Here is a 27044-nt window from a genome sequence, read left to right as displayed (position 1 = left end):
TCCGGCAGGAGCTCAGGCGTGGAGGAGCCATCACCCCGCTGGTTTGCACTGTGGCCTCTGGGCTCCCTGCCCAGGCTAACATTGCTGTTTGCTTGGGAAGCTGGAAACTGGCACCAATTTGTACCTGGGATGAGAGCAGGGCTCCCTGCGAAAGGGCTGGCTGTCCTGCCTGTCCCCTCCCCACTGCAGCCTGGGAGGGCAGCACTGTATTCTGTGCCTGGGAGGTCCTGCTGAGGACCATGGTTCTGCTGAAGCCTGGATGAACACTGCTCTTACTCATTTTCCTTTTTTTGCTCCTTGAGTGAGTGCCCTCCCTGGGCTCCTGTGCCCACTGGGCCTGGAGGATCATGGTGGGATGTTCTGCACACAGAATGGGTCCTGAGGAGGCCACAAAGATGCTTCCAGAGCTGGGCCCCCTGCTCTAGAGACAGGCTGGGAGAGCTGGAGGTGTTCAGAGAAGAGAGAAGAGAAGAGAAGAGAAGAGAAGAGAAGAGAAGAGAAGAGAAGAGAAGAGAAGAGAAGAGAAGAGAAGAGAAGAGAAGAGAAGAGAAGAGAAGAGAAGAGAAGAGAAGAGAAGGCTTCAGTGGCACCTCATTTCAGCCTTCCAGTACTTAAATGAACTTATTAAAGAGAGGGAGAGTGACTTTTTTACATGGACAGACAGTGGTAGGGCAAAGGGGAATAGTTTTAAAGTAAAAGAGAAGAGATTTCGATTCAGTATTGGGGAGAAATTTCTCCCTGCGAGGGTGGGAAGGCCCTGGCATGGATTGCCCAGAGAACCTTTGGCTGTCCCTGAATCCCTGGAAGTGTCCAAGGCCAGGTTGGATGGGGCTTGGAGCAACCTGGGATAGTGGGAGGTGTCCCTGCCCATGGCAGGGGGTTGGAATGAGATGGGCGCTAAGGTCCCTTCCAACCCAAACTATTCTGGATGGGCAGGAGGAGTTGTTTGGGCTGGCTGAACTCATTTCACCTGGCAATGGGTGCACAGGCCATGGGAGAACTGGATCAACTCCAGGCCCTGTGCCTGCTCTTCCCTGGGAATGCCCTCCTGTACCTGGTATAAAATAAAATTTTGGGTTTCGTTGTTTCTCTGCAGCTTTTAACGTGTTAAGTGAGATTGCATTGTAGGCTCCAACTGTGCCAGTCGACAGAAACTTGCAGGGCTTTTTGCCCTGATCCCCCAGCCCATTTCTTTACACCAAAGCAGAGTTGGATTTTGTTCCCCCTGTAATTTCAATTCCACTCCAGCTAAAAACCTGCCTGGGCCTGATTCCCTGTCTCCAGCACTGCCACACAAGGACTCAAAATCTTTCTGTCAAGCTTCCTGTTGTCCCAGCTGAAGGGTGTGTGTTCCCCTGCACTGTGCACTTCCCCATAGCAGTGAGGGGATTCTGTCCCCATGAAATGCCAGCAGGAATTTGGGCTCAGCCCCTGTCCCTCTGCAGTGTCTCTGGGCAGCACAAGACTCCTTGCCCACCGTGGGGTCCCTCTCCTTGCTGCTTTTTCCAGAAGGGAGGAGCAGAGTGAGCACGGCCTCTCCATACCTGAGCACTGAGGTTCCCCAGGCCACTGGTGGGGACATTGGGATGGCATCTGCCTGCCCTGCTGCTCTGAGCCCGAGGCTGCCTTTCCCTCTGGTGCTGGGAGGATGATGCTGCCAGCTCAGCACTCAGGCTGGCACAGGAGCCACCTAAGCACCAGCTGTGGCCCTGCCACGATTGCAGTGCCAGGCATTAATCATGGAAAGGGAATTGAGCATAGGAAGATGGGCATTTTTTAACAAATAACCAAGGGTGCACTCTCCCCTAAGCAAGAGAGCAAAATGTTTGCTGCAATGAGTCAACACAGAGATGCTTTAGCCATGGGAGGTACTACTCCCACCCACAGCAGCCGTCGGTCGCAAAGACAAAGGGGAGAAGTGGGGAGAGGTGTTTCCTGAGCTGCTCAGCCAGCAGTCCCTGCTGGGCTCTCTCCAAGACAGAAGGATCCTTTCTCTCATGCTTTTCTTCTGGCACAGGACTTGATGGGGACTCCTCAGAGGTACCTGCACTTGTAGTTCAGGAGTTCTGCTTTGAGGAGGTCGGTGCAACCCCAGCTCCTCATTGCTCCAAGGCCAGGACTGTCTCATAGCGTCTGAGAATGGTTTGGGTTGGAAGGAACTTGAAAACTCATCCAGTCCCACTCCCTACCACAGGCAGGGACACTTTCCACTATCTGAGGTTGCTCCAAGCCCTGTTTAGTCTGGCCTTGGACGTTTCCAGGAATGGGGCAGCCACAGCTTCTCTGGGCACCCTGTGCCAGGGGCTCAGCACCGTCACAGGGACCAATTTCTTCCTAGCATTTACTCCAAACCTGCTCTCTGTCAGTTTGAAACCATTAAAATCCTGTCCTGATCCTTCATCCTGTGCATGGCAGGAGTCAGCCCTGGAGCTCCAGTTGTGTGCTGGGATGTTTGAGTGGGATTTATGTCTCTTAGATCACTCCTTTGGCCTCCTGTATGCTGCAGAGATATGAATTGCCCACGAGCTCCTGGAGGGGTTTCAGTTGCCTTCTGAGAGTTTTTTAATTCTCTGAGCATCCCTGAGATGTATCTAATCCTGACCCAAAACTCACTAGAATTTGCTGGGCTCCACTTCCCAGTCCCTGCCTCCTGGCACATCTCGCTGATAGAAGTGGTTGGCACCACTCTGGTTTTTTGTGGGTGGCAGATTTTTATCAATAAACTCAATATAGCTCAAATCTTTTGCAGCACGATATTTTCTCCAGCCATCAGATCAATTTTATGACTCATCCCTCCAGGCTCTGCTGTTTTAGTGTCCCCTTTAAACGTGGACACCTTAATTGCGGGAGTGGCAGTGGCAAGTCCCAGCAGTGCAGTACGTGCAGCTCTCCTGCTCTCCCCCAAGAACTGCATCAGCTTTTTTCATCACAGCATCACATTAGAGCCTTGTGCTGGGCTGCTCACCCGTGGTGACCCCTGACCCTTTCTGGAGGCTCCCTCTTGTCTGGGATCCAGTCCCTGTTCAAAAATACGGCCTGAAATCCCTCTCCGGAGCGGTGTTATCCTGTGCTGGGCTGCATTATCATGTACACTGTTTGAATGGGCTCAGCACTACCAGGCAGCCCACATTTCCCTCTCTCCTCATCAATATTTACTATTACATCAATCTTCCTGTCATCCACTAATTTTTTGAGTGAGGATTTTGTATTTTCGTCGTGATCATCGATGGAAATATCGACTGGCGTGTTCCCCATGGAGCCTCGCTAACGATTCCCCATTGACACCTCCTATGTGAGACCTGTCAGCCGGCTCTAAATCTATTTAAAGCGCTTGATTTGGGCTGCACAGCCTCATCTTCTGAAATCAGACCGTCAGGGAGCACTGAGAGCCCTGCCTGCGCAGCTGGGATGTGCACAGGGCCTTTTCCTGCGAGCGAGTGTTCATTACACAGGGACATCAGGCTCATTTGACAAGATCTCTTCCACCAAGACACACTGACTGACTTTAATTAGAACTTACGTCCTTTAATTATTTCTTAATTTAATTCCAGATGAGCCCTGCCTTCTGGGTCCCATATCAGGCTGACCGTTTGGTTGTTAACTAGGTCACCCTTACTGCCGGGTGGGAATGTTGGGGGGAAGGAGCCATTTCCATCTGGATGTGGCAGCCTGAACTTTGCTCAAAACAAGTAGCAGAGCTCAAAAACCCTCTTCTCAGCCTTTGGGTCCATGTTGGCTGTGCTGGCTGCTTGGTGCTGTTTGACCACATGCGATACACTTGGATGCTAATGATTTAGGAGAGCTTCATCTCTCCTAGGAATTAGTTTACTCACTTTTTTTTTTCCCAAACACAGAATAAATATGGACTATGTTTTTCTGTTCTGCATCATTTGAGCAGTCCTATAGACTCTGCTTTAAAGTAGCCCCAGTGCTCCTTAAAACCAGACCTATTGCTAGCCGTTGTTTGGCTCCCAATAGCAGATTTTCCATGTCCAGCCATGAATTTTCCCCTTCTTTAGTTTCCAAAAAAATTTCCCTGTATATTTCATTCGTATTGACTACTTTATCCTGCACTCTATGGCAGGAGGTTGGAACTAGATGGAAACCAAACCCTCCCATGACTCCATGATTTTACTGCTGGCTCTGTTAGTCTCCCAGAGTGCTAACACATTATTTCTTATCAACTGGGAACATGCATTTAAGGCTGAGCTCCTGCAGCTGGCTTCGGTATGATGGGCTGTGCCTCATCCCAGTCCTTGGAGAGAAGGTAAATATGTGTTTATTCAAGCACCAACTGCTAAAAGATCTGTAATTCCAAAGAAAAACATATAATGGTGTGTATTGTAAGCGTGCAGTGCCCTCCTCTTCACTCCCTGCCACCCTCCCACGCAGGCACTGCCGATCACGTACAGCAGTTCCAGGAGTGCTGAGTGCCTTCAATTTCTGCTCGTGAGGGAGAATTCCCCATTCCTCATTCTCTGTTCTCCACCTTGCTGCCTCACAGCATCTCAAGGGCTTCGTCCCTCAGCACAGCACAAGCAGGGCTCCGATACAGTTCCTTGGAACAGCCACGGATTAATCCAGGTTTTTATTCAGATACCATTGTGGTATTTTCTCAGGTTGACAGCTGGGCCGTGGCACTGGAGAATCACACAAGGGTTTGGGTTGGAAGGGACTTTAAGGATTATCTAGTTCTACCCCTCTGCCATGGACAGGGACACCTTCCTCTGTCCCAAGTATCTCCAAGCCCCATTCTTGGAACACCTCCAGGGATGGAGCAGCCCCAGGTTCTGTGAGCAATCAGCTGGATCTCCTGGAGCTCCTCTGGCTCTTTCTCTGGCAGGGATAATCAGGCAGGATTGGGCTGTGCTTGGCAGGCTGCAGGGAGACATGGAGATAGTGCTAATTTGCTCAGGGAAAAGTGTGACTAAGGGTGTGAAAGGAGGAAACGCGCTGTCTTCCCTGCATCCTGACAAAGCCGTGTGCATGGAGGGTCATCCAAGGATTTCAGCTGTCCTACAGCTTTCTGGCACTGACAGACACAAGATTTAGGGTAGTGCAGTGGCTGTACAGTGGGAAGGGTTGAGGGTGAGGGTGCTTATTTGTCTCTTGAGGCTTAGGACATTATGTGAAAGGGCATCATGACCAACGTCCTGTTTAATTTATGGGGAAATGAATTCTTACCTCTCCATGGACTGCACAGGGAGCCTGGGGACAGTGCAGAGCTCTGCCATCAGGGCTGCCCCTGGGGACTTCAGCACATCCTGAATGTAGGGTGAGCTGATAATAATCACTGAAGAATCATGGAGTCCCAGAATGGTTTGGGTTGGAAGGGACCTTAAAGCTCATCTCATTCCATCCCCTGCCATGGGCAGGGACACCTTCCACTGTCCCAGGCTGCTCCAAGCCCTGTCCAACCTGGCCTTGGGCACTGCCAGGGATGGGGCACCCACAGCTGCTCTGGGCACCCTGTGCCAGGGTCTGGAACAATGAATAATGGTATTTACACCTAAATTAAAGACTTGACTGAAACAAGCTGTGGACAGCCTGAGCAGGCTGACTTCAGGCACACTTTGGAGCATTTTACTGAGGGATTGTGGGAGATCAGCTCAACTCCCAGCACAGGAAAACACCACCTTGTCCCACAGTAAATGGAAATGTGTGTGGTGCTTCAAGGAAATGGGTTGGTGAAGCAGATGAAAGGAACTCTAGGACCTGCAAATTCCCATTTTTAGATTGGAAACAGAAAAGCCTTCCCAGTGAATGCTTCAAGAACACCTCTGGAGCTTACAGTTCTCAAGCAGGGTCTGTTGTAGGTTTTCCTTTGCAGTTTGAGGTAGGAAGGAAAAAGCACGCAGGGAGAGAAAGCTCAGCTGCACTCATTGTCCCCTCGGATGTCAGCAGTGCTTTGTTTTCCAGAAGTGCTTATTATTCATGCAGTGTCTCACCAGGCAGCTGGAACACAGCTCCAGCGTGGGGCTGGTCCTGGCGTGGGCTCTGCCATGGATGTGCTGTGGCTTTTCCCTCCTCGTGGGACATCCCACCAGAGCCAGCAGTGGTGCTTGGTGCCTGCCTTTGGCACCACTGCCAGGGGTGGTTGGGTCATCTTTTCCCCACAGTGTTCCCCTTTTGTCCCTCTGCATCCTAAGCCATCACCTGGCAGATGTGGGGGCTTAGTTTTGTTTGTCTTGAGGTGCTCCCAGCGGCCACATTCCCAAAGAAGGCAACAAGAGCTGCTGTCTCCAGGTGTGTCCAGGCAGCCCCTCTGCCTGCACAGCCTCTTCACTGCCTGCCTGGGGTCCCAGCTGTGCCAGATCCGTGTTGTGCAATTTGTCCACTTGGCTTTGCCATTTCCTTCCCAGTGGAATGGTTCTGAGGATGAGGAATGGTTCTGCTTCTGGCCTTTTATCAGGTTTCTCTGTTCTCTCACCTCCCCTCCACTGGAGTGTGTTGCTGAAAACTCTGGTGTGAACCAGGAGCCAGACTCAGACTCGCAGCCAGTTTCTGGCCATCTCAGACTGGTCTCTCACCATCTTGGCTTTGCTGCTGTAAATCAATGGCTTCATGAGCCACAAGGCTGATCTCTGAAGGCTGGGAGGAGGAGCATGGAGCACTGCTGCTTCTGCAGACATTGGCTCTGCTTCATCGAGTGTCCCGTGTCCCCTTTCTTTGGGATTTTGTTGGCTGGCTGGAGCCCCCACTGCAGTCCCCAGGAGGGGCCACGTCCATCCCAGCAGCGTGATGGATCCCACCTTCTCCCAGCAGAGGTGGAGAGTGGTCCTGGGGGATTTCCTGCCCCACAGGGACACCGGAGGGGGTGTCAGCCACAGCGAATGAGAAACTGTCAATATTTGTACACAAAGGCCGTGCTGAAATCCCTGTCCCAGTCCAGACATCAGAGGTGTCAGTTTTGATTTCCCAAACACAGAGAGAGCCCTTTCAGCCCCAGCCTGCCCAGACACTGCAGCTTTAATGTCCAAGCACCCAGCGTGTTTCCACTCCCCTCAAATGCATCAATCAGGTCTCGGTGAGGCTCTGAAAGAGCCAGTTTGTTAAACAAACACACTTAGTGTAAAAAGTTTATTCCAGTTAATTGGGACTTCATTGCAATGGAAACAAATTACCCAGCTGTCATCTGCCAAGGCAAACAGCAGCAGGGGAGCGGGGGTCCTGGCCAGGCGGGAGACAAACAGCCATCTCAGGCAACCTTATTTATGGCCTTTTTATGTATTTCTGTATTTATTTGGACATTCCTGAGCTGGAGAGCTGGAATGGCTGTTGCCGAGCTGTGTGCCCCAGCACTTGCACAGGGCAGGTTATCTGCCTTGGGGCTCCTGGGCAGACAGACAGCTGGCACCGCACCGGGGGGACACCGCCGTGGGGACCCCCGGGCTGGGTCTGTGTCCCTGGGTAGATCCCTCCAGGAATGCCCAGGGCTTTTGCTTCACAGCCAGAGAGAAGGTGCTGGCTGGGAATATCAGGGCGAGCTGCTGGTCCCTGGAGGCTGGGGATGTCAGGGATGTGGGGTCCGTGCAGGGAGCAGCAGGGCAAGGGGGCACCCAGGAGGGCAGGGGCTGGTGGCCACTGGGAGCTTTGCTGCCGTGCTTCCACTGTTCCTTGCCCAGTGCTAGACATACTACACCCTCACAGAGGTGCCCCGTGTCAGCATCGACCCCACGGGCAAATCCCCAGCCCCAACTCCACTCCTGTTCTCCCGTCCCAGCCCAGGGAAGTGTTTTGTGGCGGGAGGGTTGGGAGCACTGTCTGATGAGGCTCCCATCCCTCCTAGCTCATTTGATTTAACCAGCACCCTGTCAGCACCCTTTTCCCCCCCAGTTTCTGTGCAGAGCAGTGAGCCGGGCAGAGCTGGGGCAGTACAGCAGCCCGGGAGCCCGGCAGGATGGGGCTGGGACCCGCAGCCGCCGCGGAAGTGACAGATCAAGCCGTGGGATTAGCAGCGTGTATCGTGTCGGGACAGCAGCATCCCCTTTCCTGCAGCCCTCGTCACCCGAGCCGAGCTGCCCGGGGGAGGCAAGGGAACATCGGATTACCTCCTCCCCGGCTCCTGTCCCTGCTCCTGGGTGGCCTGTCCTTGCCTCACGTCCCTCCAGCTCTGCCCTTCGGATCGGGGCAGCTGTGGCATGGCTGGGGTGGGGACAGACCGAGGGCCACGTCCCAGGCCGTGGATGGGTGCAGCTCCCCGTGGCACATCTCTGCTTGGCTGTGGGTCGTCGTGCTGTAGATGAGGAGGTGGGGATGGCATGAGCACAGGGGGGTCTCCCAGTCTCCCTTGGGATGCATCCTTCCCTGCTGGCCTTGGGGATGTGGAGGACAGCAGCAGCTCTCTGCCTGTGGGCTGGCACCTTCCAGCAGGCTGGAAATTCTCCTGTGTGCCTGGTGAGCAAACCCAGGGCTCTTCCACCCTGCTGACTGACCACATCCAGGCCAGATCCGTCTGGTCCTGTGAAGTCCTAAAATTCACATTTGAATTTCACGTTGCAGTTGAGCTGCCATGCAGAACCTTTTATCCACTCCCCAAGAGTGTTTCTGTTACTTTACAGTTGTGAGATTATTGTGACCTGCACTCTGAGGTTTCTGTCTGTGATGGCACATGTTCAGGGGTGGAAGGCCTGGATTGGGATATGAATCCTTGGAGGGGTCTAGGAGGCAGAACATAGCAAAGCCAAGCACTGATAGACACAGAGATGAGTCCTAAGATCAGACTGATCTTTCCAGAGGGATGTGGGAAAGATGGTGACCAGAACTGGAAAGAACATGAGTTTTGGCTCCATTTCTGGAACTTGGAATGGAATGGAGGAGGGACTGGGGGGTTTGGCTGAAGCACCTTGGTTCCTTGGAGTCAGCTGGCCCATCTCAAGAGACAATCTGAAAACATAAGGTAAGAAACAACAGGGAAACAATGCCACACTTCCCTGTATGGGAGCTGCTGTCTGCTGGAGGCAGAGGCAGCAGTGCCCCCCCTCAGTCCCACATTCCTGTGCCCCCACTCTCTGCAGGATCCTTGGTGGGCAGAGCCAGGGCACAGGGTGCCGGGCATCTCCCTCCTCCACCTGGCAACCCTCTATTATTAGGGATTTTAGCTTTCTGTTTCTAGATTGATTTGTTGGTGGTGGTTATTTTTAGCTCCTCCAGTGCCTAGCAGATTCCTCGAGGGATTCTTTCTTTGCCTCTCTCTCCCACAGGTTTGTTTGTAATGGAGCCGAGTTGATTTGAGCCACAAGCAAAAGGTTCCAGCGCCAGCAGGGGCTGTGCTGCCGCACTCGGGGAGCAGATCTCCCTCCGTGGTTTAACCCAGCTTGGTGTGTCCATGGGGGGCTTCCCTGTGTTGGGGAGGAGCATCACTCCCCCCTACAGCCACTGGTGTGGATAGTGTGCAGCCCCCACCCGAAATCACTGCCAGAGCACACCGGGTGGCTCCTTGTCCCCTTGCTCCTCTCAGCACTGCCCTCCCCAAGAGTTCTCTCTTTTCACCACCCATGGGGTGAAATTCAGATCAGCGTCGCTGTGCGTGGAAACAAACCCCAGGCTCCTCCTGCAGCTCCACAGCCAGGCTGGATGGAAATTTTTCAGCATATTTTAAAGCCCAGCACAAAGTAAATCAAAACAAGTTGCGGGTATATTTTGGACTCTGGCAGAGCTGTTGTTATCGCCTTGCTTCGCCTGCTGGCTGTCCCAGACAAGGGCTCACTTTGAGTGTACCCTTCTGCTGAGCAGGGGGGCAATGTTTTCATTCCTAATTTAGAGCATCTGTCCCACGGGGGCCCAGCCCCATCTCCCACTGAGCCCAGCACAGCCAAGAGCCCGGAGCTCACCTGTCACCACCAGCTCCAGGGATGGATTAATGTTCCCTAGAAAATGTGACTCTCTTTGGACTCAGCTGCTTCTGCTCACCCCAGGTTGACACTCGGTGGGGCATGTGTGAAGGTACAGTTTGTGCTCTGTTTTTTCCAAGATTTTTGTTATTTTGTAGAGCAGATTGGGTTGTGCTTGTTTTTAAACACCTAAAGTATAGGTTGATACTCAGTATAGGTTTGCTGTTTTTTCCTGGGGAGAAGCAGCCCTGGGAGGTCTCACTCAGGTAGGGCTTTGATGGTGGCATCTCCATCACATCCAGGAAAGTTTTTCTGGAGAGCTGATCTCCACAGGCTGCTCTTACCTGGGAGATGAGCACATGCTGAAGTGTTTGATTGGACTTGCTCCTGTAAAAGCAGTCCCTGCAGTGGCCAAGGAGGCAAAGCCTGAAAACCACTCAAGTCTTCAAGCAAACCATTCAAGCAAACCTGAAAGCTACTTGCAAGGCCACAAACATCATGGTGTGGCAGCTCCTCTTCCTCTCTATGGATTAACCAGCTCCAAGGAGGTGTGAGGAGGACACCAGGGCCACTCGTCCCAAGGAGTGTGCTGAAAGAAAAGAAAGAATTCGTGCCTGGATGGTGCTTTTAGTGGCTTCCCTGGTTCTGCTATCACCTGATTTCCATCAGGATTGAGTGGTGGCTGGCTGCAGTCATACCCAGAATTAGCAGAGGGCCTTGGGATACCTCTGTGATGAGCCTAATGCCGGACTCTGCTTTAGTGGAGCAACCTGGTGCTGGAGGTGAAAGTTCTGGAATCTGGACCCAGAATCCACAGGGAACTTTCTTCTTTCTTGGCTGTTTTCCTTGGGGTTGAATGGCAGCTTTTCTAGGGTTGAAGTTGTCATTGACGTTTTCCTGGTCTTTAATTTTATAATGTTCATTAGCACAGTTCCTGTCAAAGAACAGCGTGTTCCCTCCCTGAGCTTGCTGTCTCCCTGGTTAATAACCCTTTGCTGCTTTGGCTCTTTTGGAAAAGGATGCAGGAGCTTTGGGAATGACTCCTGGTATAATAGACAGACACCAGCATTGTCAGTCAGATCTGAAAAGCAGCGTTAATTCAAAGGGAAATGACTACAGAAGGCCCAGGGAATGTGTTGGGGAGCACTGAGGTAACCAGTCTCAAACCACAGCAGTGCCTGTGTGTTCCTCCAGCTGCTGAGAGGTGCTCTGAACCCAGATGGCTGCTTTGCCTTTCAGGAATGGCCCATAACAGTAGCTTCCTGCTCCTCTCCTTCTCTCCCGAGGCTCTGCTTTGAAGATGTCCGTTCCTGAGGCTCATGGTGCAATGAAAAGGCTCCATCAGGGTTGGGCAGTGCAGGAGAAGACCTGCAGTGCCAGAGGCAGGTGTAGGAGGCACATGCTGTGCTTTGGCTGGGCTGAGCTGGGAGATAGTCCTGGTTTCTGAGCATCTGCTCTGCTCCTGAAGCCCCCATCATATTCCTCAGTTGGGTTTTATCAGCTCTGAGGAACAAAACAAGGGCTCCAAACTGAGGTTTAAAGTGAGCAGGGACAACCATTGCAAGACCACATGCAGACCTGCTGCCTTGGGAGATGTGGAGCAGGTGCTGGCATTGCACCCCAGATGCTCAGCCCATAGCCTGGGAGTGTTTCCTGCAGTTTGGGAGCCTCAGAAGAGGGAACTGGTTGTGTCCCCTGGGTAGTTTCAGTCAGTCTGGATTTACTTCCAAGGGAGGTCAGGATTGCCGTGTGAATTTGACAGTCAAGGAAAAGGAAACAAGAGGCACCAGTCCTAAATCTTGGCAGGTCTTCAGCTTATGTGCCCTGGCCTTGACCATTTCAGGGTGCCCTTTCCACTGCCTGTGAAGGCACAGCTTCCCAGAAGCATTCCAGCCACTCTTCTCCAGAGCAGAGGGTTCAGCTCTGCAAAACCAAGGTGTCTGTCTGTAGAGCCTCCAGAAACTCAGCTGTGGGCTGCAGTGGCCTGTGGACACCAGCATGGTGCTGAGGAGTTGAAATCCCCTGCTCTGTGACAGCCTGGATGGAGTGGCAGTGAGGTGAGAAGAGTGCTGTGTCCTGGTGACCTGCCTCCTGTGCTGTTCCCACCCCAGGGCAGTGTTCAGTGTGTGGTTTTGACAACAGCGTGCAACATGTTCTGCTCTGGAGTGGGAAGAAAGCTGGAGATCATCCATGGAAAAGCATCTATAGAATAGCATCCATGCTGCTCTTGCCAGTGTGAATGCGTCACCTGCCTGGCTCATGTCTCCAGTGCTGGCTTTACCCAGGTTGTGGTCTTTGCTGCAGGATTCCTTGGCTGGAAATGAAAGTATCTCCTGCATCACTCCATGCTCAGTCCAGAATGATGATGACAGCCTCTCACATCTCTGTCCACCCAGCATGGCCCATGCAGCCCAGGACATTTCAGGTGTGGCAGTTCTGCTGATGGGCAGTGCCTCATCTGGAGGGTGTCACATCACCTACCACTGGTTTTTCTGCTGGGAGGTGTCTCTGGCATGAAAAGTGTCCTGTGTCAGAATAAAGTGCCTTTCTGCAGCCTGGCTGGCACAGCTGCTCTTCACAGGCTCAGAGGAAATGGGCCTGGAGGTGATTTAATGGTGCTGGTGCAGTGTCAACAGGTGGCTTCTGAGGAGTTCAGCTCCCTATGGGTGTTCAAACAGCAAAGGCCAATCCTCACAGCCCTTGGGATTAGGGAGATAATAAGAGTTTATGGGGAAACTGAGGCATGGGGGTTTTAGCTCACAGGCAAGACCATGGTCCAGCCAGGTTCCCAGCCCTGGAAATTGCTTTGGCTTGCCTCTCTTGGCCTGCACTGTAGTGCATCCCTCCTCCCACTCATGCTGGGCTTTGGGTTGCCCTTCCCTGGGTGCCTCTCACTCTCCCTCACTTTGGTGCTGGAGTGCCTCGTGCCCCAGGCACCAAGGAGCTGTCCTTTCCCTTGGCTGCAGAAACAGGCTCAGCATCCCAGAAATTCAGGCTTTCGTGCGGGAGCCAATAGTCACACAACCTCCATCCAGAAACCATCATTATCGGCTGCCTGCTTTTTTCTTGGTTTCTTTGAACTACAGCTCCCAGGATGCCTGAAGATATGCAGACATCCCGAAGACAGTGGTTTCCCATAAACTTTTGGGGTTTCATGCTTTGCGAGCAGGAATGTTTTTATTGCACTGCAAATCCCTTCAAGTCCCTCAAACCTCCACGGCAGCCGCGGGGGCCGGAGCCGGCCGGGGGGGAGGCACGCCAAGGGCTTTTCTCTCCTGCATTTTCCCCCTTCTTGCAAGAGGGATCTTTGTAACTCCCTGTCATGCCTTTTCAAGGGAAATTTTGGACTAGGAGGAAGTTGGAAGAAGCCGTGGTTTGCCTGTAGGGATGTTTCCCATGCTCCTGGCCCCCATTATTTCAAGGGCTGCTGAGCAGTGTCCCACGTCCCCATGCATGTTGAAGTGCCTTGGGTAAGGTGGGGAAAGGTTTTTGCTGAACTGGGAAGAACTGGGACACAGGAAAGAGAAAAAGATGAAGATTCCTGCACCAGTGCAATGAGCCCAGGAGACTGGGGTTTAATTCCATTAATTGACATGCTCACAAGTCCTGAGGGAAAACCAGAGAGGGAGGGTTTTGTTTAGCATGGATAGATGTGGCTGGGATTATGGCCTGGAGGGTCTCCACCTCCCAGCCCCCAGCCAGATCCACCCAGGGGCCAAGGCACAAGTTCCACAGGTGCTCACACAGCTCTGCATCTTCCTGCAGCCCATCCTGGAATGAGGAGGTGCTGGAAGCGGTGTGGGCTCTGTGGTGTGGGCCCAGCTGTCCCTAATAATCACTTACTCTCTGTAGGAGAGGAACCACAGAGAGCAGAATAGTGCTGTGGTAACGTGGTGGCATTTTATGGTCACGTTCTTCTGACCGTTAAAGTACTTCAATAAGTTTTTCCTCTATGGTGCTGGTGAACACCAGTGTTACATCTCATAATCAGACTTGTGGTATTTTGCCATTCTTCTTTTTCTCTTTTGGTTGCCCAGGATCCTCTTATAGGTTGGGATTTAATATATCTTAATTTCTTTGATAGGTCTTTACCAGTTTGAGGAACTTTATGAGTGAAACACAGAGGTACCGGGTGCCCTTGGAGGGTTACCAGAACCCCCAGCTACCCAGATCTTGCAGAGGCAGCAGAGCCATGGCTCAGGTTGTGTGTGCCATGGGATCAGGGAATGGTTAAGGTTGGAAGGCACCTCTGGAGATTATCTTGTCCAACCCGTGCTAAAGCACAGCGTCACCTACAGCAGGTTGCACAGGATTGTGCCCAAGTGTGTTTTTAACATACGTGGGGAAGGAGACTCCCCATCCCCTCTGGACAGCCTGTTCCAGTGCTCCACCACCCAAAGGGACATGTCCTGGCCCTGCTTTGTACTGAGCACTGAGGCCCCTGGAATTCCGAGGGGTCCATTTCTGGGCAGTTCTCCTGGTGCCTCTGGGGTCTGGGCTCGTTCTCCATCACCCTTCTGCCATCCTTCACCCTCCCTCCAGGACTGGACACATGAGCACATCAGTGTGCCCCGGCACCGCCAGCTGCTGTCACCTTGCTGTCCCCATGGCGCTGGTGGCAGTGGAGTGGGCTGCTGGAGGAGGTGGGTGCCAGCCAGGAGCTGAGGCCGTGGAGCCTCTGCGGCCGGCTCGCCGTAACCACATCACTGCTCCCTGCTCTTGGAAGGGCCCTGCCGCCCGGCAGCCCAGAATAACAAGCTTTTCCATTCCTGTGTGCAGCGTGGGACGCGGGGCCATGGAAAACAAGAGGCGGCTCCAGCGCCAGGGCTGCACAGACTAAACAATGGCACGTCCCCCGGGGCGTCTGTCCCCGCACAGAGGGGAGGGCAGGCTGCAGGCACAGACCTGGGGACTGCACGGGGGGATGCCAGAACAGGGCTCTGCTGCTTCACCATGTGTGGGCTCAGCTGGCAGGAGTGGAGGGAGGTGAAGGTCCCAGGAGGAATGAGCCCTCAGGAGCCTCCTCACCCATCCCTGCAGATTGCACATGAACAAAGAGATTGCTCGGATTTTATCCTTTTCTTTATTTTCTCTGGTATCTTTTTAATTAGGATCAAAGCTGTAATTGGTAGTAGGGGAATTCTGAAAACCTGGCTCCTGGCAAGACGGGAGCAAGTCTGCACGTTCCTCTGTCTTGGCACAGGGACAATCCATCATGCTCACACAGCCCACTTGGAAGAGCCCAAGCGCTCTGTCCTGCTGCTCAGGAAGGAGTGATAGATATCTTCATTAAAAACAATCACAGAGGGAAATGATAGGATTCTTAAAAACAAGAAAAGGGACAGGGATTTTGCCCAAAGAAAGGAATTTTTGACCATGTTGTTTTGTAGGTTTTATTTATTGTGTATGTGTATGGGTGGATTTTTGTGTTTAAAGTAGACTGTTAATTTTGAGAGTGAAGCACACTGGTATGTGCCACTCATGAAATGGTCCTTGTCAACGATCTGGTTCATGGTTGGGAGTCAGAAAAAGATCTTTGCTTACATACAATCATAGGATCATGGAACAGTTTGCATTGAAAAGAACCTTAAAATTCATCTTATTCCACCCCCCGCGATGGGCAGGGGCACCTCCCACTATCCCAGGCTGCTCCAAGCCCTATCCAGCCTGGCCTTGGACACTTCCAGGGACCCAGGAACAGCCACAGTTTCTGTGGGCACCCTCTGCCAGGGCCTCTCCACCCTCCCAGGGAACAATTCCTGCCCAATATCCCATCCATTCCTGCCCTCTGGCCATGAGGGGCCATTCCCCCTTGTCCTGTCCCTCAACCCCTTGTTCCAAGTCCCTCTCCAGCTCTCCTGGAGCCCCTTTAGGCCCTGGCAGGGGCTCTGAGCTCTCCCTGGAGCCTTCCCTTCTCCAGGCGAGCAGCCCCAGCTCTCCCAGCCTGGCTCCAGAGCAGAGGAGCTCCAGCTCTCAGAGTATTTCCGTGGCCTCTTCTGGATTCAGTGCAGCAGCTCCACGTCATTCCTGGTCTGGGACTCCATGGCTGGAGGCAGCTCTGCAGGTGGGGTCTCACCTGAGGGGACAGAATCCCCCCATTCCCTGCTGGGGCTCAGCCCAGACTCGGGGTTCTGGGTGCACACAGCTGGGCAATCTCCAGCTCTCAGCCAGCAGCACCCCCAAATCCTTCTCTTCTCTTCAGCTGTTTCACAGCACCAAATGTGAGAGGATCTGAATGTGACAATGGCACAGGTATGCGGATCCCAGCCTAAATATTGCTTAGAATCTGGAGAGAGAGGGAACTTTCTGGTCATCTTACATTCTCTTCAGGATCCCACCTCTTCCAAGGTCCTGTAGCCCCTTTTCAGACCACATTCATACCCCTGGGCTCTCAGCAGCACGTCCTGCTGCCTCTGTGCTGTGTCCACTCTTGGGATGCTTCCTGTGGGGATGGGTTTCCAGCTGGAAGGTGTCTGCTCAGGTCCAGTCCCCCCAGTGGCACAGGCATGCTGGAGTGCAGAATGACTCACCAGGCTGTGGCACATGTGCCCAGCATTTATGTCACAGAACAGATGTTGGTCAGAAAGGGGACAGTTGTTATTGTCAAAATGCAAATGAGTAAAATTATTGTTTTGAGAGAGAGTTTTTAGGGGAAGGACATGCAAATTTACCTTCCATTCAGATTGTGCATTAGTATTAAAATGCAATGTTTGAAAGCCAAAACAAAGGAACATTTTAATTTGGGACTCATCAGATGGTTCCTTCTGCTTGGATTAACATCATATACTTTGCATCAAATGCTCTAAGTTTGACAAAACTCTGGTTTTCAAAGAAAACAAAAAGATATTCTAAAAATGCCAGCCATTTCCAGGGATTCTAGCTGCTGTCAACTGTCCTCAAGTGACTGGCCTGGTGCTGAGCACTGGACAGGCCGATGGAATAGGCTTTGTGGAGTTCAAACAGGATGTGTGGTTGTCTTCCCTCCTGGAAGCTGCTTTCATCTGGCTTCTAAATAGCTTAGAAAAGACTGGATGTTAAAGAAAATTCTTCACTGGAAGAAATGGAAGGGTTTTCAGGCATTGGAAAAGGCTGCCCCAGGGCAGTGATGGAGTCACCGTCTCCGGAAGGATTTCAAAATTGTGTGGATGTGACACTTGGGGACGTGGTTCAGTAATTGCCTTGGCAGTGCTGGGGAATGGTTGGATTTGATGGTCTGAGAGGAATTTTCCAACCTTAACAATTCCATGAAAAGCTGGACCAGGGTTGTGCTCTGAGGCACAGGACCCCACAGGTGTGGTGGGACCCAGAGCTCACCTGGAGGCTGTGGACAGCCCTCACCATCGGGGAGCCAGTGGGTGCAGGGTCAGGAGCTGCCCACAGATGGCTGATGGAGGCTGTGCTGAAGAAATGGATTGTGTTTCTCTACTTGGCTTTCCATATAAACACCCTCCAAATAAAACTCGCCTTTGCACAGCGCTTGGAAGCAGCTGTGCTGCTTATTTAAACCCACTGCGAGGTATCTCTGTCCTGCTTCCCTTCTCCTTCTTCCTTGGAATATCGACCTGCCTCATGTTGCAGACCAGAAATAGAGACTGGCCACTGACTTGCTAATTGTAATGCAGCCTGATAATGCCAGCTATAATTAGATCAAGGTATCCAAGTGCTTTTGCTGGCAGACGTTTCTGTGACCCTGTTATCATACTTTAAATAGAGGATCCCGTCTGCTCTGCCTGGCTTCTGGCTGCAGAGCCAGGTCCTGCAGAGTCCAGCTTGGTCCTTCGCAGGGAAGCCAGCCAAGCATCAGTCCTGGTGCCTGCATCTGCTTGGCTTGTGAAGAGCCAGGCTTGGCACAGCAGCGCTCAATGACAGGCTTTAAGCACTGATTATGCTCCTCAATATCTGGCAAATGTCAGTGACCACTGACACTTTTGTTGTTATAAAAATCCCTTCCCCGAGTCCCCAGTGACCACAGCTGTGTTGGGCCAGTGAAAGGGGCTGCCCTGGGCTGTGGTTTTCGGGGGGGTTGCACTCTGACCCATCTTTCCTCTACTCTTTTAGGGTAATCAAAGGAATGGCTCATGTTGAGGTGAGCTATGGCAGGGGGAGGAACAGCTCAGGGTCTCAGGATCAACTTTTCTAGAGATGCAGCCTCTTATGCCAGGGCTGTCAGATATCTCTCCTTGTTCCCTTTGGATGAGCCCTCTACATTCTTTCTTTACCCTGTCCTGCAAGTCCTGTCACTCTTTCCCATCTTCAGCATCTCCAGGATCCATCTCCCTGGCCTTGAGAAGCCTCAGGCTGCTGCCCAGCTGTCCTGCCCTTGAGCACTCTCTTTGCTGGGTCAGAACAGGCATCCCCAGCTCTGCTGGCTTCCACCAGACAGGCTGGTTTGGGTGTGAGGCTGTGTCCTCAGCACGTGGGTGAGCCAGGGCCCTCACAGAGCTCATCCCCTCAGCACTGCATGAGCCTTTGGCTCCTTCTCTGCAGCATCACCCAACCTTGGCTCATCACGCAGATCCCCAGCCCTCTGGGATAACTCATGGAAAAGTTTGGTTGGGTGAATATGCCTGAATTCATCAGCTGCTCTCAGTGTGGCTGCCCACAGCTACTCTGACACGCTGTCTGGTCTGTCCTGATCTCATCAGGGAGGGAACTGAGACCCCCTTGAACACCAGCGTGCCCTGGAGGGGGACAGGTTTCCTAATGTCATATCCTGCAGGCAGGCCTGGGGCTGTCACAGCAGCAGAGCTCAGCAGTTAATCACGGCTGAGTCAGCCTGAGAATTGGGACACTCAAGTCCCAAAGGAAAATCAGGGACTTGGAGAAACTGGATAAGCCAATGCCCCGTCCTTTGGGTAGGAGCCAGAACTCCTGAGATGTTCTGCTGCCTTGCTAGCCCAGCCGAGCTCCTGTGCTGAGGAAGGCACCCCACTGCTGTGTTCTGGTGGGACATCATCCTAGATTCCCAATTCATAGAATCCTAAAAACCATGGAATGCTTTGGGCTGGAAGAGGCCTTCGTGATAATCTTGCTCCACCCCTCTACCATGGGCAGGGACACCTCCCACTATCCCAGGTTGCTCCAAGTCCCATCCAGCCTGGCCTTGGACCCTTCCAGGGATCCAGGGACAGCCACAGGCTCTCTGGACAACCTGTGCCAGGGCCTCATCATACTATAGGCAAAGAATTTCTTCCAAACATCTAATTGAATCTCCCCTCTTTTACTTTTAAGACTGCTTCTCCTTGTCCTATCACTATAAAAAGCACCCAAGTAAAAGGGCATGCTGCCTCTTTCATTCCTGGGCAGTACCTGGGCAGTGGGGGTGAGTGGAGGTTGAGCCTCCAGAGGTGCAGTAGAAGGGCAGTGTCCCACACAGACACGGGAGTTCATTAGCAGAAGCCCTGGGTGGGTGATACTGGCAGGCAGCACTGGCCATGTGCAATCAGCATCTGTCCCCAGGATAAGGAAACACATGGGAAGTCCTCAGGCAGGGTTCTCAGCATTTCCCAGCTCACCTAGAGCTAAGGTTGGGCTTGGGAAGTCTGTGTGGGCAGTATCCTGTGTTGGTCCCCAAAACAGTGATGACAGTGATGGGAGAGCTCAGTCCGTGGTTTGTGTGCCCCAGCCATGGGCACTGCTTGTAGATTTGGGAGATCGAGTAGGAGGAATGTCAGCAGAGTGGAATATGTGGCTGTCTGCAGCTCGCCAGATTGCCTGCATGGTCACCCATGAGTCCATGGAGGTTGGAGACCAGTGGCCCAAAGCACTTTCCCGAGTGCTGAGGGCAGGGGCAGGACAGCCTGGCAGCATGGGAGCTCTTGGGGCTTCCTCCTTCAAGGCTCACCTGGGGACCCCAGAGGTTTTGGTGGGACTCAGAGTAGTTTTCAGCATCCTTGCCTCTGCTTTCTCCCCTTCTCAATGGGAACAGGTAGTGAGGCAGGGCCGTGCAGAACGATGGGCTCCTGGGGGTCCACCAGGATTTGGTGACATGTCATTACATCAGGGGTGTCACAGCAAACCCAAAGCAGGTGAGACATTGCTGCCTTCTACCTGGTAATCCCTCCACAGCTGAGCCTGGTTCTCCTCACCTGAGCCTGATCCTGCTTACCTGAGCCAGGTTCTCCTTGGCTGAGCCCTGTGGCCCTGGCCCGTACCCCCATCTGAGCCCGCACAGGCTCCTGGTTATGTAAAGCCACGGCAAGCGCAACCAGGAGATTCTTCAGTGTCGGAATCTGAGTCACATGGGGCTGTTTTATTTCCCCCTCTGCTAATCTTGTTTCTATAGAAACAAGATTGGGAGGAAAAAAAAAATAAAAGAAAAAAAAAGAGCCGAGCACAGAGCAAGCGAGAAACCTGAGGTGATGGGTGAGGGAAGCGGAGGTGGCAGCTGAGGAGGTCAGGTGGCGTGGATGGGAGCAGAGGACCCCACTCAGGATGGGAGTGGGCATAGAGGGGACAGGGACTCTCCCGAAGAGATGCTGTGGGATGAGCTGCTGCTCTGGCAGTGGGTGAGCCGGGCGCCAGGAGCGACGGGAGCAGAGGCTGTGCAGGTGAGTGAGCACCGCTCGCGTGGCTGGCGGGCGTCTGTCCCTGTCCCTGCAGGGCACAGCTGAGCATGGCTCACTGGGGTCCTGGCCCTGGCTGCTGCTTTGGGGACACTCTTGTGACTGGGACTATGGTCAGTGGGAAGCGTGCCACCGGTGGAGCGGGGCTTGCCGGAGCGCCGTGCGCAGCCAACGCTTGCCTGGAGGCTGACTGCGTGTTCGTGGCCGTGAGTCTGTCCTTTCCGAACCCTCTCTCTCCCGAAATACTGCTCTCTGCTTGGGAAGAACCTTTCCAGCTTTGGTTATTTTCCCTCTATTTCCCCCTGATTGTACCTGTGCAGATAAGCCGCTGACGGCAGCCAAACCCCGCAGCTACAGGGAGTGTGTGCAGGGTTGTGTGCTCCCAGCACTGCTCACCCCGGGCACAGCCACCTTCCCCGGACCAGCCGCAGCCGGGATGCCGGTGGGATTAAGCCCAGCTCAAAGCTGTTTGTGCAGGGGCTGCTCCCCAAGGAGGGAGGACCAGCTGAAACACTTCTTGTTTGCCTGGGCTGCCTGCAGCCCATGGCTCTTCCCAGGACTGTTGCCTGTGCTGATGGAAGAGGCTGGGAGCTGCCTGCCTACATCTGGGTTAGTTCAGAGCCACAGGCACGTGCTGGCTCCCGAGTCTCAGGCTAAGGAGTGTGCAACAAGTGGGAGCTTTTCCTGCCTGGGTATCTCGTGGGATGGACGGCTGGTGCGCGCGTGGTGCTGAGGGCTTTGGCGGGGTGCGTTGGTGGGGCAGAGGTGTTGCTGGTGCTGGTCATCCTGTGCTGGTGCTTGGGCTGGTACTGTCGTGACCTCGGTCATCCCTCCCTCGTGGCTCGGTGCAGCTGTGCCTGCATGGCTCCTGGAGTCCCTGGCCGGGGCAGAGTGTTGCTGTGCCAGCAGGGACTGAGGCACCCGGGCTGCTGCGGGCACACGCTCACCTCGGCGGCCAGAAACTGCCGAAAGGCTTTTAGCGGATCGCTACAGGGGGAGGGAGGGATGCGGAGCCGAGGGATCAGGATTTTGCTTGTCATCACTTCCCAGTTGTGGTGCGGGGAATGCGGTGGTGATTGCAAACCCCCAGCCGGATTCACGCCTGTGTGCGGCGGGTGAAGCCGGAGGGATGGATCCAGTGCCCGTGTATTTCTGTACTGAGCTTTGGGAAATGCCACTGCTCATCCGCCTGCCTGGCCAGCGAGGGGGTGGAGGGCGGCGCTTCAGCCCCTTGTCCTCATCCCAGGGCAGCTGAGGGATTTGTGTGCCGGGGCCCCGTGTCCGGTGCCGGCTCAGCGAGTTCCCGGAGGCACAGGCAGGATGGCGACAGGCTGCCAGCCCACCGTGTCCGTGCTCTTCCCACTGCCTCGGAGGGCTGGGGGCTTTGACAGTCAGCCCTGTGGGGCTGGACTCCCAGGAAACCCGTAGGATGAAGGGATGAGTACAGACTCGTGTCACACAGAGCATGACACACGACACACTTGTGTCACACACAGCAGGAACCGTGCTCTGTGCTTAGCTGGACTCTTCCCCCTTGGCCAGGTTGGGGTCCAAGTGCTGCTCTGGGCACTCTGCTCGTCCTGGTTGCACACTCCGGGGCTCTCAGCACACACCAGGCTGGGGACAGCACTGTCCCTGGCTCCCTTTAGCAGCAGCCTCAGCCTCTGCCTGTTGCCGCCTGCTCTGTTCAGGGTGCTGGGGGCCATGGCTGATGCCAGGGGGGAGTTTGCCGTGCCAGACCCTGCCGCTCCCTGTGCCTGGAGCAGTGGGCTTAGGGGGGACATGTCACAGGGAGGCTGTGCATTGCTGTGCCGCAGTGGTGGTCCTGCCCTCGGGGAATATCAGCTCTGTTCTGTCCAGAGCTTTGGAGGGAAGGGCTGTGGATGGATATTGCTGCAAGAGCCTTCAGCACTAATAATTATTTCTGGGAAAAGATGCCGTGTTCTGACTTAAACGCTGACATGGGACTCTGAACACGTGTAATCTGGCTGACAGATGGCAAGTCATAGAGGTGTGATTTATGATACAGCACAGTAGCTGAACAACCTTCTCTGGTTGTCAGGAGACAATTCTTCCCGGTGCTGCGGTTGATGTTCCAATTGATGGCTTTTCCCACGTGTCCCCTTGGTGTGTGGGGACTGCCTTGGCAGGTGCCAGCTGTGCCTGCCCTGTCAGCCCTGCCTGCTCCAGTGCTGAGCTGCTGCAGAGATGCTGCCTGTGATGGAGGGCCGGGCAGGTGAGCCCGGATCCTGCCTGGATGGACCTGGAGCAGTGCCAGGATGGACCTGGAGCAGTGGCAGGGCTGGGGGAGCAGTGCTGGCCTTCTCTCCATCCCACAGCTGGGATGAAGCTGGATCAAGATGACAGTGGCACTTGGGGCTGCCTGTTCCCCAGACCAGCACTTGTGGGGCTGAGTGTGTGGTCCTGATAGTGGAAGGCACCGAAATCTTGCCCATCAGATAAGCACACAAGGGCAAGGATGTGACAACCACGGGGAGTCTGTCTTACCTGCACACCCTCTCCGTGCCTCAGTTTCCCTGCTTCTACTTTAAAATCCCTAACGCCGAACCTTCTTAAGGGACAATGACATCTATTATTGTTTGGAATGCACTTAGGAAGTAACAGTGTGGTCTCTCCCTGTGGGGAGGCTCAGCTCCTCTGCCGCCTGCAGAGCCGTGCCCGTGGGAGCCTTCTGGCCCTGTGAGCACTCTGAGCGCTGGGGAGTGGAGCAGCTCAGCACAGGAGCTCGGAGGAGCTGACCCAGCTGCAGAGCCCTGCTGGGGCGAGGGGCAGAGGGCTGCCTGTCCCCGCTGGAGCAGCCACGGCAGAGCAGGTATGATTCATTCGCCCCCCTGCAGCACGGTTTATGTAAAGCAGCTCTGTATAAACCTCCAGATGATCTGTAATGTGCTCCTGGCTTCTAATTAGTGATGCTTCTGCTGAAGGTTTGGGGTCTGGCAGAGGTGAGGGAGGCTGGTTCATGGCAGGATGATAGCAGCTGGAGGTGGTGGCTGGCAGGTCTTGGGGGGTGAAACGAGCACCCCAAGATTCTTGGTAAACTTCGGACTCATACATGGACTGGCTTGTCTGTCCTGCGTCAGATCTGGGCAGCACCTGCCCTAGGCTGGAGACCATCCATCCCATGTGTCCCCGTGCCTTCCCCTTGATGCCATCACTAGGGACTCACAGCAAGGCCACGTTTTTCTGAGCAGCCAGGTGGCTTCTCCAGCCCCAGCAGCCCACCCTGTCCCCAGGACTAACTGTTCTTCATCCCTAACCCTGATGACACGTGGCACATCACCCTGTTTTCGCCCTCCAGCTCTTCTTGACAGCTGCTGTTGGTTTTATCCAATCTGAAGGATGCAGTGGCTGCTCCTGCCATGCTTGGGCAGGTGGATACAACCAGGTAAAGCTCCTGGGTGTGTAGTTGTCCCCGTGGTGGTCATTGCAAGGGCCGTGTACCGACACCACAGAGGCACTTGTCACAGGGGCTGCTGCCCTTCTGCATCTGTGCAGGGCATCTAGGATTTCCCAGCCCCTCATCCCTGCTGGGGCCAGTTTGGGAGGGGTGGCTGTAATGGTGCAGGGTGTGTGGTGGAGGTGGGGTCAGCACAGCAGACAGGTCAGGATTCTCCAGGCAGTTCTCAGATCTCAGGAGATAAACACCCCCAGCATCCTTTCAGCTGGGGCTGGAGCCCTCAACCCTGCAGGGCGGCAGGAGCTCCTCCTGGACAGGTGGGAAGGGGCAGGAACAGCCAAATGCCACAGAGGAGGTGCTTTAGGGACAGAACCTATCCCACTGCCCAGCCCCATTCCTGGGTCAGCCTTGCTTATCCTGGTGTCCACACGCTGCCTGGGGCTGCTGTAGAGCATTGGCTGCCAATGCCCACCTCTCACCCGTCCCTAAATGGGATCTTCTCCACTCCAGCTGAGCTTTGACAGCAGATCAAAAGGGAGTGAGGTGGTGGGGATGGTATTGGTGCAGGGCTCTGCTCTATGGACACCAGGATCCCTCCTCTTCATCACCTCTTCCTCTGGCTGTGAGCGAGGAAACACTGGGGTTTGAGTTTCTTGTTGGGTTTCTTTCAAGGCAAACCTCATCCTTTGCATCAAAGAAGGATTTTTTTCTCAAGAATGTAAAGAATGACCCTGGAAGGTCTGAATCGCGTTTTGCCGGGTGGGGACTGAAGAGACAAGAGCTCTCTCCAGAAAGCTGTCTCCACCCTGTCCCCAGCAACAGCAATTCATAAGCTGAAAAATAAATCAATAACCAGTTAATGAATTGAAGATGTCTGTGTTTAAAATGTATCGGGGAAAAAAAACTGTTAGCTGGTCAGGGCTGGCCTAGTTACTGTGGGGAAAGACAGGGAGCTCTCAGTTCTGAGAAACAGCTTCTCTTTTTTTCTTTCTTTGGTGATATTTTGTTTGGTTGAGGCAGGAGAGAGGAGAGGAGAGGAGAGGAGAGGAGAGGAGAGGAGAGGAGAGGAGAGGAGAGGAGAGGAGAGGAGAGGAGAGGAGAGGAGAGGAGAGGAGAGGAGAGGAGAGGAGAGGAGAGGAGAGGAGAGGAGAGGAGAGGAGAGGAGAGGAGAGGAGAGGAGAGGAGAGGAGAGGAGAGGAGAGGAGAGGAGAGGAGAGGAGAGGAGATTTGCTTTAGCAATGTGTGTAGGTTCCAAGTTCCCCATAACTCTGTCCCCTATCCCCGGGACCTCTGTCACATCACTCCTGTCCCCTTCCCTGTCCAGCCCTGGCTGAGCCACGGGGGCAGGTTGTGCTGGCACATTAGAGGAGGACAGGAAGCAGTGGCTGTGACAATGTGTGTGGCAGGGCTGTGACACGGCCCTGGTGCCTGGTTTTGTGCCCAAGCCCGGGTGTCCCAGCTCCCCAGGCTCATCCTCCCTTGCTCCTGTGCTGGCAGCAGGGATAGGCTGTGGTTCAGCCCCGGGCTGGAGGTGCCACCATCGGCACAGGGGGCTCTGGGGGCTCCATGTGCCAGACGGAGGCAGAGGGTCTCCGTTGGGCAGGTGCCTCTTTAGCCAGTCTCAGCTTTGTTCCACTGGGCTTGGGGACAGGGCAGGTGTGCCCTGTGCCAGCAGCTCCCCCTGGATAGGGCTGGGATGGATGGGAATGTGCAGCACATTCCCGGAGCCTGTGGATGTGCTTTCCCCAGGTCCCCGGGGCTGGGAGCGATGCTGGAGCACCCCACCTGGTGGGAAGGGGCTTTGTCAGCACAGACAGGTCCTTCAGTTGAATCCATTTGCTCCCACACATTTCTGTTTCTTCCTCCAAAACCTCTGCAATATGGGCTGACTTCCATGTCAATCCTCCTCAAAAAAGCTGTTCTGGTGTTTGGGAGCCCCAGCTGGGAGACCACAAGGGCTCCAGGATTTCTCTGAAGGAGTGTGTGGACTTGGATTCAGTCTGCTTTGGTTCTCTCCACCAACGTGTTGCTGGCTGCTTCTCCAGTGCTGGCTGTCACCAGTTGGAGTTTGGAGAGGAATGCACAGCCTGGGGATGTGATTTTGCTGCACAGGGAGCGGGACCTGGCTCTCTCAGCCTGCCAGGCTGCAGCTCCAGTTCGGGTAACACGGACCTGTGCTGAGCAATACCAAACCTGCTGCTGCTCCTCCACTTCCCACGGCCAGGACTGCTGCCACCGACCCTCTGGGAGCCCCGTCCTTTCAGCACCGAGCACGTGCTGGCCTTGTGCCCCTGGAGCCAGGGCTGCAGTGCCATTAACACCTTTCCTCTCCCCTCCCCAGGTCGGAGAGCAGCCTCGCTAGGTTTGCCCACCGCTTGTCGGTGAAGCAGAAGCAGGAGAAGAGAAGGAAAGCTGAGTATGGCTCGGCCGAGCTGTCTGCCTTCCGGCCCAGGTCTCTGAGCATTGAATGGTAAGAGCTGCAGGACAGGGCTGGGGGAAGAAGCTTCTGCTTCTCCAGTTGCTCTCCTGTCCCCTTTTCCCACTGCTGCTGTTGTCAAAGTGATGTCCCATGGGACAGCACCCCTCCAAACCCCTCCACCTGCTGCAGAGACTTCCCCAAGGTATCAAACCAAAATATCCCCCAGCTGCAGGTCTGTCAAGCTCATGTGGGTAATGGGAGTGTCTGCTGAGCTGGGGCACACAAGCACACAGCCTCTGGCAACCCCCACCACTGCCCCCTTCCCTTCCCTTCCCTTCCCTTCCCTTCCCTTCCCTTCCCTTCCTTCCCTTCCCTTCCCTTCCCTTCCTTCCCTTCCCTTCCCTTCCCTTCCCTTCCCTTCCCTTCCCTTCCCTTCCCTTCCCTTCCCTTCCCTTCCCTTCCCTTCCCTTCCCTTCCCTTCCCTTCCCTTCCCTTCCCTTCCCTTCCTTCCCTTCCTTCCCTTCCCTTCCCTTCCCTTCCCTTCCCTTCCCTTCCCTTCCCTTCCCTTCCCCCAGGAGCACAGGGAATGGGAGGCAGAGGGAATGGGAGCTGCTGGAGGATGCATCCCGTGGTTCCTCCCTGCCCAGTGCTCCTCTGTTGGATCGGCCAGGACTGAGGGCTGCAGCGGGGTGGGAGCTCTGGGATCTGGGACACGTTCAGGGGCTGTCCTCTGTCACCATGGCCTGAAGGAGCAATGAGAGGGTCCTGGGCTGTCCCCTGAGCCACCCTGCGGGGCAGCCCCATGTCCC

The 27044-nt window shown here is 54.3% G+C and overlaps 1 protein-coding gene across 3 annotated transcripts in view; it reads left to right on the top strand.

Annotated features, from left to right (window-relative positions):
* The window catches only part of LOC136368061 (ankyrin repeat and fibronectin type-III domain-containing protein 1-like), a 154115-nt gene that overhangs the window by 90869 nt on the left and 36202 nt on the right, over nt 1-27044 (top strand). For 2 of the 3 annotated variants that reach the window (XM_066330019.1, XM_066330018.1), the window contains one exon: nt 26158-26286. In XM_066330019.1, the coding sequence (XP_066186116.1) occupies nt 26158-26286 (129 nt within the window). Of the gene's footprint in view, nt 1-19986; nt 20384-26157; nt 26287-27044 lie in introns of those variants that run through there. The other variant, XM_066330017.1, reaches the window with a different exon arrangement.

This window comes from Sylvia atricapilla, chromosome 15, assembly GCF_009819655.1.
Source record: "Sylvia atricapilla isolate bSylAtr1 chromosome 15, bSylAtr1.pri, whole genome shotgun sequence".
In the NCBI taxonomy this organism is placed as follows: domain Eukaryota; kingdom Metazoa; phylum Chordata; class Aves; order Passeriformes; family Sylviidae; genus Sylvia; species Sylvia atricapilla.
Note: the sequence above shows the minus strand (reverse complement) of the source record. Positions and strands in the feature narration are given on the sequence as shown.